The sequence below is a fragment of the Coffea arabica genome, chromosome 6e (assembly GCF_036785885.1).
Source record: "Coffea arabica cultivar ET-39 chromosome 6e, Coffea Arabica ET-39 HiFi, whole genome shotgun sequence".
NCBI lineage: Eukaryota > Viridiplantae > Streptophyta > Magnoliopsida > Gentianales > Rubiaceae > Coffea > Coffea arabica.
The window spans coordinates 1,816,554-1,826,081 of NC_092321.1; the positions used below are offsets into that span (position 1 = coordinate 1,816,554).

At 40.8% G+C, this 9,528-nt stretch overlaps 2 protein-coding genes across 3 annotated transcripts; both read left to right on the top strand.

The window, feature by feature from the left end:
- The first annotated feature begins 191 nt into the window (after positions 1-191).
- Positions 192-4,245, top strand: LOC113695129 (uncharacterized). 2 transcript variants are annotated; one of them, XM_072054287.1, is made up of 3 exons: positions 192-1,482; positions 1,999-2,631; positions 3,169-4,245. In XM_072054287.1, the coding sequence occupies exons 1-3, from the start codon at positions 634-636 to the stop codon at positions 3,274-3,276; spliced, it is 1,590 nt and encodes a 529-aa protein (XP_071910388.1). In that variant the 5' UTR covers positions 192-633; the 3' UTR covers positions 3,277-4,245. The 2 variants fall into 2 exon arrangements, with proteins under 2 accessions (XP_071910388.1, XP_027069909.1); XM_027214108.2 differs by having other exon boundaries at positions 201-1,482; positions 2,089-2,631.
- Positions 4,246-7,615: 3,370 nt separating this feature from the next.
- LOC113695658 (protein PSK SIMULATOR 1-like) lies at positions 7,616-9,031 on the top strand. The gene has a single exon (XM_027214788.1). It carries the CDS (start codon positions 7,616-7,618, stop codon positions 9,029-9,031), a length of 1,416 nt encoding a protein of 471 aa, XP_027070589.1.
- Positions 9,032-9,528: the final 497 nt, after the last annotated feature.

The window sequence follows — 9,528 nt, forward strand, 5'->3', positions numbered from 1 at the left end:
TGGACCCCTTCAATTAAGAAACTAGATCATGGATTTACGAAAAGGTTTTTTTATTTTAGTTTTTTTTTTTTTTTGTAAATTTTTTTTTTTTGTTGGAATAGAGAACGGTGAGTGAAACTTAAGAAGAGCAAAGGAATCGGGTGTTTGACCTCAGGCCTATAATTCCCGAGATTTTCTCATGACGGCGAACTTGATCCTGGTCTCCACTCCTTCTTGTTTGGTAAAGGAACAAATCCTTTGCCCCTAAGAACTCGGCACTTGGCAGCAAGAGGTGAGAAAACAAAATACAACTTTTGGACCCAGGAACCCCACTAGAAACAAAAAAAAGAGGGTTTGGTGGACAAGGAGGAAAGTTGGACGTGACATTGCTCTACTTTCAACATTGAGCCTCTGGGCCCTTTAAAACCCAATCACGGCGACAGGTTTGGCAGTAAAGCCTGTAAAGGCCGTTGGCCAAACCCTTAAAAGCTCCATTTCCGGGTTTCAGACGGGAAATAATTCACTTTCCGTCCTCCTTCCTCATAAAACTTTTAAGCTCTTATCTCACAGGTGTACTGGGATAGAGAGTTTTGATAGGTTTCTTAATTCACATTTCGAAGTTGGGTTAATCCCCAACTGCCAAGCCAAAAAGATATGTCTCAATCCCCGGAAAACGTTCAGGACCCGCTTAAACCGTGGAAATACATACTCTTCCCTCCCTTAAAAGCCACCGATGCTTTGACTGTATTCATGAAGGGCTTTTTTGTAGTATGCCTCGTTGCGTCCATCTCTCTCGTCGCCTTGTCATATTTCTCCACCACAACTAATTACAGAAGGTGTTCAGGTTGTGAGGATCAAGCCCCCCTCGTACACTCCGCTAGTGATTATCACACTAATGGAGAAACTCAGATTTCTCATATTCTTTTTGGTATTGGGGGCTCCGCTAAGACATGGAACAATCGCCGTCGGTACAATGAACTGTGGTGGAGGCCCAATATCACTCGGGGGTTCGTTTGGCTTGATGAAGAGCTTGCCGAAGATATGAAATGGCCTGAGACTTCACCGCCGTATAAAGTCTCAGAGGACACATCTGGGTTCAAGTACACCAGCGGGTACGGGTCTCGGTCGGCGGTGCGCATCGCGCGGATAGTGAAGCAGAGTTTCGAGCTTGGGGTAGACAACGTAAGGTGGTTCGTAATGGGTGACGACGATACGGTGTTTTTCACTGAGAATCTGGTGACTGTGCTGGGCAAGTATGATCACAACCAGATGTACTACGTTGGTGGGATTTCGGAGAGCGTGGAGCAGGACGTGATACACTCCTACACTATGGGCTACGGCGGCGGGGGGTTCGCCATCAGCTACCCTCTCGCCGCTGAGCTTGTGAGGGTGTTGGACGGCTGCATTAATCGCTACGCCTCTTTCTACGGCTCTGATCAGAAGATTGGGGGTTGCATGAGCGAGATTGGCGTGCCAATCACCAGGGAGCTCGGTTTCCATCAGGTTAGATTCTTTGAAATTAATAATACTCTCAAATTAATTACTGGTGATTAGGAATTCATGATGTTCTGCGATTTCTTTTTCCATGTGAAAGCACTGGTAATTGCATATCCGATCCCACCACCCTCATCTCCTCCTGGTAAAGATGAGATGCGATCGTATCAACCGACATAATGACAGTCGGCATTAGTTGTTGGTTGGAGGTCTAGTAGGTGGAAATTATCAAAGGGCGTTATTATTATTGTTGTTGTCTTGTTGGAAACTTAGTACCAATGTCTCTGCCTGTGATCATCGATGTTTCCAAGGCGGTGCGTTATCACGACCCTGAATTCCATTTCCAATATTTTCAGACATGATACAATTCTTGGTCATCATTTGCCTTTTTTTTATAAAAAAAAAAAAAAAAACAAACAAACAAACAAATTCAGGAAATAAATGTAAACTTGGGAAACTAAAAAGATTGGTGCCTCTTTTTTTTTTTTTTTACAAAAAAAAAAATAAATTTATCTGTTGTTTTAGGAATCAAATGCTCTTCGTATTGTATTTACGGAAATACCCTTGAACATGGTGGTGAGATATTTGTTTGGTTTGGTGGAATTATCAAATCAGTTGGACATACGTGGAAACCCGTATGGATTGCTTGCCGCGCACCCATTGGCGCCACTGGTGTCACTGCACCATCTGGACTACGTGCAGCCCCTGTTTCCGGGCACCAATCGCATTGACTCCGTCAAGATTCTGGTTGAGGCTTACAGGTCCGACCCAAGTCGGGCGCTGCAACACAGCTTCTGCTACGACCTTAAGCGGAATTGGTCAATTTCCGTATCCTGGGGCTACACCATTCAGTTGTACCCATCCTTGGTGACGGCGAAAGATCTGGCCACGCCCCTGCAGACATTCTTAACTTGGAGGTCCTGGAGTCAAGACCCATTTACGTTCAATACCAGGGTCCTCAGCCTGGATCCGTGCAAGAGACCCGTCACGTACTTCTTCGACGGCGTTACGAAGGTTGGTGATGGTGGGACCATGACTTCGTACCTGAGGCCTCCGCAGCCTAGGAAACAATGTGGGAACGGCAAGTATCGTCCTGCCTTGTCCGTTCAGATGTTCAATGTCTCTGCGCCCATTTTAGATCCCAACATATGGAAGAAGGTAAAAAATTAATTAATTAATTTTTTTTAAACTTGCGTATTTTTAGTTACTTTAAGCATCTTTTTCCTCCCTATTTGTTTTTTTTTTCTTTTTCCATGGATCAATAGCATGATGAACTTAAGAAGAAACATGAAAGAAATTTGTTTAAAATCATCATATTACATATTATATTATTGTTACCTAGTTGAAGGGTTGTCTAATACACTCAGTCCAGGTGTTTTGAGCGTGTTTGGATATGATTATTTTATTTGAAATATTACTTAAAATAATTAGTGTTAAAAATATATTTGTGATGCAACTAAATAGAAAAAAAAATAGTATAAATAATGCTGTCGTTAGTGGAGTGGACCGCTCACTTTTACTCTTCTTGATGATGAATCCAATCCATGATGCCAATAACTCCGTCGTCTGCGGAATGATGGAGGCGCGCATCATGCTCGTATAGGAGTTTGAAGCTGACTTGTACTTAATCTCTTTAGACTTTTACTGCTTCATTACGTAATTTGCTACAAGGCTTTTTAACGATTTAATGGGCAGGCACCACGTAGACAATGTTGCGAGGTGATCAACGGAGGAGACAGGGCCGGCGTTGTGCGGATGGAAATAAGGGGCTGCAGTCGGTGGGAATCGGTAACACCCCCCTGAGGACGATGGTTAGCAAGTTCAACTTCCGGATGACTTTCATAGGAGAACATTTTGTTCCCAAAGGATACCCGTGTGGAAAGGAGTTCATATGCCGCCAAATAAGTCCGACAATTCTGGAAACATAACGTCATACGTGTACATTCTCCACGTTGTTCCTTTCTTTTTTTTTTTTCTTTTTTTGGGTGGGAGGGGGGTTGTTGGGGAGGAGGAGCGGGGGCTGGGAATTTTTAAAGAGTAGCGGTAACACTAAATAAGTTTAAACGTCGTCGGTTCGGGGAAGACAAACTCGCCTCAAATCCTCCTCTTCCTCTAATAAGGCAGGCTAAAAGTTCATTAGGACAGTTTACGAAAAGTAACGAAAGGGACTTCCACAACCTATATCCTACTAAATTTGGCAGCTAGTCCGCACTTCTGCTTGATCTTGATTTGATAGAACTGATGCATCGAGAAATCTAGAATTATTAGAAAAAAATAATGGCAACAAATTCACGGGTATCAATACGAGTGCCATTAATTAAAGTTACAGTCTCTCTGAAATTGGTATGGAGCAAATGGATGTTACAAGGAGAAGGGTTAATTCAAGGCCATCCCTTAGCCCCATAGCTCTGCCACAACTTTCAGGTGAACGAACCATCCCTGATTATACCTCCTGCTCCCACCTTGCCTCGATTCCTGAAGGGAGAACCTGTTGAACTGCCTGGATTTCCTCAACGTGTAACCTGCATTTTTTCTGTTTTTTGGGATGTCCTTTTTTTTTTAGCCTTTGTTCCTTCCTATGCTCATTACTAAAGTAGCGCACTTACTAGAATTATATATAAGTATTGCATCTTCTTTATGTAATGTGTACTCCAACATCCCAATTATGAAAGTGCCAAAAATAAGTTCCTAAAACACGAAAGAAATCCATTTCGATTTCAAAACGTAATAAGATCTCAGCTATTTGCTCCTGGAATGGAGCAAGACTATTCATTCTCGACTCCAATATGGCGTAGCAGTTCTTGTTCCCCCTTGATTGATTTCCCTCCTAGCTCGGGTATCATATCTCCTCCTCTCTCTTGTTTGAAAAAACATTCAATTCTGCATAAACGGATTCCATATGGAAACCATAGGAGGAGGGGATTTTTGCCAATTGAACACTTCTACAATATAAAGTCAAACAGCACGTGACTTTCAAGCCTTACAATTCCAATACAAAATGTACGCATCTATCAACTAAAGCAAAATCTTGGGTAGATTTGGTTTTACAAACTTAGGAGTCCGGTCTACCTAAGTGCGCGGGGGAAGATTACGGTTTGACAAACTCGGAGGCGTTTGGCTTTATTGTCAAAGGACCTTTTGATTGCATTTCCCATTACATTATTGTTGTTATCATCGCGAAAGCCACGCATTATGTTGGTCTCCCGGAAGGTCATATAGTTTTTGGTCCACATTTAGAATATTTCTGCTTCGTGGTGATGTAGATTTGCCTATTGATAAATAATTGCTGCAGCCTGGTTTCCGTCTTAGGTCGTTAGTATAATAATTTGTGCCTTTACTTCTATATTCTGCGTTCCTATATTTAATCACTACACATAACATTTCATTACCCACAAGTATTTTAACCCATACATTAGCACTTTTTTTTTTTTCTAATATGCAAGTGTGAATAATTTAAAATATAATATTGTTACATTTAATTTTATCAAATTAATGTATTAAGTGTTCAAGTGCCATATTAATCTTTGAATCGATTATTAAATTTTTATATGATTAAAAACTACAACTATATGTTTATATTTAGCTAAATGCCAGAGATGCAAAAGCAAAATTTTTTTAATGAACAAATATTAAGTTTCTAGCAGCTATAGTAAAGTAACAATTAAAATAAAACCAAGGAAAGTTAATACATATGGATAAAATAAATTAAGTGAATTTATAAATAAAAATAAAGTTTGATAGAAGAGAAAGGAAAACCATAATAAAATATAATTCAAATTTATTAAAAAGGATAAGTCATTAATGAGAGAGAAATTATGAGAAGAGTTGAATGCAAATACGGAAACTCAAGTATCCAAATAACGCATCAATTAAACATCATCACAATTCTAGAACCTTCGGTTTCGGTTTAAAAACTAGCAATTCCAATTATTCTAAAAGATACAAAGCATATATCGATCTTTATAGGGATCGTTACGATTACGGTTACTGAGCCTTCAATTCTGATCCTATTTCGGTTCCAATTATGGTTTCACACATATACAGGTAGACTATGTCGAACTAAAATGGCATTGGACCCATAAAGTGGACTTTTGTCTAAAGGCCCAACTTTACATTGTTGGGTGCCCATTCATGACCCAAGAAAAAATTAGTACTTCTTAGTATACAGCATTATAAGCTAAGACAATCAATTTTTATTTTTTCTATTAATCGTGAGAAGAAAGCCAGTCATTAAGAGTATTTCCCCTCAACCTTTGCAAGATATGATTTACGCTGCGAAGCTCAATCGATTTTTAGCTAAAGGATCAAAGATACGTAATAAAGTATCCACCAAGACTAGTTCATTGACAACTGACGGGCCCTTAAGCTCCGACAGATTATTCGCAAAAAATGAAAATCCAGTCCCTCTTCCACCTTCCTTCGTCGTCTTTGGGCTTGCTACATGTACATCCAACGCAATTGAAGTCCAGGTTCCAGATTACCCCTCATTATTAATGTTCCATGGAAAATTGATTACCGTATAACTTGCTACATTGTTAAAATTTTATAGGTTAGGCTCATTTTTAGCAAGTTGTGAAAGTCTAGCCTGTCTAGGTCACACTTCAAAATTGTAAGGAATGAAGATTTGATTCTGTCCAAGAGAACTCCGGATATAGGAGTATTTGACAGATTCACATTGCTTCCCGATTGAGAAAAAAGAGCAGGAAAAAGGAACACATTTTTTTCATGCGTCTCAAAATAAGTGGGAGTACTACTTTAGAAGTTAGAAGCAAAGCACATGCTCTTTAAAATGAGAAAAAAAAAAAAAAAAAAACAAAGGAAAGGATCTTTGAAATGTTCAAAGCTTCAACTTTCTTCGGAATTTCCCTGCAGCATTTTTGGCCTGTTAAACCCTGGTCCACCGCCATGGACCTACTTTGATCGGTCCTTCAAAAAAAAAAAATCTTTGATCGGGCCATTGCGTAACTCTTTTGATTGGCCGAGTCAAGTAGGAGTAACATTTCCTTTCGACACGAAATAGGAGGGAGATGGGACGACCCATGACAAACGTCGAGTCTAAAGCAAAAGCAGCATATGAAGTCAAAAGTTCATCGGCGAAGTTGTCACCAGTCGGCTTCAATGAATGGACCGGACCGATAATGTTTTTCGTCGTGCTTAGTCCTGCTTGGAGACACTTGTCACAATAATTTGAGGAGCGAAATATATCTAGAAACGTTCAACGCGCACCGGCCGTGGAAACAAACAGCGCAGACACTAAGTAATATCAATTGACACGGAATCCTGATTTGAATCTGGAAATTGAGGGTCTGGTAGCTGACTAAGACACTTGGAAAGAAAATTGAAATTTAAAAGACACCTGAAGTTACAAAAAACCAGAGAGATTAAAAAAAGAGGAATAATAAAACAGGCATGGTATTGCCGGCTCTAGCTGCGAGAAACCAGAATATTGGATTGAGATCTAGTAAATAGACTGGCCCACAAATAATAATGAGAACGTTTGAATAGAGTATTATTTAAAATAATTATTGTAATATTTTTTGTAATATAATATATATAAAATTAAAAAATAATTAAAAATATAAAATAATAAATTGAAAAAATATGTTTACGGCATAAGTCAAAAATTATTTGACAAAATTGAGCTGTCCAATCTTTGGACAGGGAAACAAATTAGACACAGAGGATCCATCCAGTGCACTTATCACTTGTGTGGACGCTTGAATTATATGCAATGTGAAATAATCACTCGGAACAAGGGAAATGCAGAGTCTTAAGTTCCAACTGACTGTAACGAGATTCTGCTGACGCGGCAATCAGTGGTCAACCCCTGAGTCTGAACATCCTTGAAATCCACACCACCATTTTCCCCTGTTTCCTTGTGCACCCGCCCGTGAAGTTCCTAACAGGACACACCCCCTTCTTCCCCGGCTCTCTCTGTCTCTCTTTTTCCCACAACTGTGCCAAAGGCGTCACCCTCACGCCTGCATTGAAGACCAGTCTTCCTCCTTAAATAACCCGCTAATTCAAGCCTCAATCTCATCACTCAGAAGTAACTCACCCCGCCATTCCAAAAAGAACCAAATCAAATAACTAGTAATATCAGATACATCGCCCCTGTCGTCAAACGGTTGCTCTCAAAACCATGGGTTGGCTCTCGGAGTTGAGCGCTCGAAAACATGGTGACGATGTGCAGAAATCTAACCAATTAGGAATCCTCGCGTTCGAGACTGCAAAGACCATGTCCAAATTAGTCTCCTTGTATAAATCCCTTTCTCATGACCAGATTTCCAGGCTTGCACGTGAGGTAATCACATCTCAGGGGATTGCGTATTTGAATTCTATGGATGAAGGCCTTCTTTTCGGCCTTGCTTGCGCAGAGAGGCTTGAAGATCTCGATAAAACTGCAACTGCCGTGGCTCAATTGGGCCAGAAATGCAGGGACATCGGGTTGAAACGGTTCGACCTCGTTTACAACGAACTCAAGCTGGGCATCGTTGATTTGTGGAAGCTGGGACACGGGTCGAAACACGTTGAGAAGAAGGTTCAGAAGATGGAGAAATTGATCGCTGCCACTGCGAGTTTGTACTCGTCGTTGGATGCTCTTGCGGAATTGGAAATCTCCGAGAGGAAGCTGAGTCAATGGAAGCACAAGGGGCCATCCATGCAAGGCAGGCCAAATTTCCAGCTTTTCAAAGAAAAACTGGAAAAGCAGAGGAAGCAGGTTCACCATTTGAGAGAGATCTCCTTGTGGAGCCAGACATTTGATAAGAGTGTTCACCTGATGGCCCGCGTTGTATGCTTCGTATATGCCCGGCTTTATGTTGTGTTCGGCCCCTACGTTCCGGTTCTTTCATCAGTTTCGTTGAGGAACCTGAGGCCATCCCATCAGAAAGAAATTCTCAAAGATTCGCCGGCCCAGTGTTGTATCATTGCTCAGCTGATGAATGAACAGATACATTCACACTCCGGACCAATTCCCACCACCTCAAACTCTAAGTTGAGAATGGTCAGGTTTTACAGCCGCAAATCAGTTTTCTTCTTGGACGAAGATGATGATTTGGGAGATAGAAAAGTTTCCAGAAGTAACAGGGTGTTTCATGCAGCAGGGCCTTCAACTGTGGGTGGCTCAGGGCTTGCATTGCGTTATGCAAATGTGATTTTATTGGCAGAAAAGTGCTTGGATTCAGCCGAATCATTAGACCCTGAGACACGAGAATCTTTGTATCAAATGTTGCCGGAGAATGTTAAGTCGTTGGTGAAATCAAAGCTGAGCAAGAATGTGAAAGGTACAGAGGATGATCAATTACTGGCAGTGGGGTGGAGAGAAGCTTTGAGAGGCATAATGGGGTGGCTAGCGCCAATGGCACATGACACGGTGCAGTGGCATCTAGAGAGAAATCCAGAGAAGATGAAGTTCGATTTAAAACCTACAGTCTTGTTATTACAAACCTTGCATTTTTCGGATAAAGAGAAGACCGAAGCTGCCATTGCCGAAGTCCTAGTTAGCTTGAGCTGTATATTTAAGCACGAGAACTGCATGTCGTGCGAGTCATCATGAGGACTCGCCAACAAAATTTCACCTTGATATGGGATTCTAGCAGTTAAGATGAGAGTTTTAATCACTAGTATAAGAGAAACGGATTCATGAGAAATACTACTATTGTCAATCTAATCCAATATGGCTAGTCTTTCCCGATGATCCTTCTGCATTGTTATTGTTAATGAAGAAAACGTTAATGGGCTTTTTCAAGTGACAAAATGCTGCCCCTGAATTGCACAGTTGAGATCCTCTGTGCCACTACTCGGTGCCAAATCCAGTGTCAATCTCACTAATTACGTGATGGTTGAAGAAATTTAAATAAACAACATATGACAAATTAAATAAATAGGACACTTGGCATAAATATAGAAGTGACACTAAATTGCCACTGAGGATCCCGTGTGTGAATTGCAGGGCACGGATTCAACCCCGGTAACTTGACATTTTCTACCATTGATAATTGATCGATTAATAGCTCCTTTTCTTTCATATATATATTTAAGTAATTCAACTTC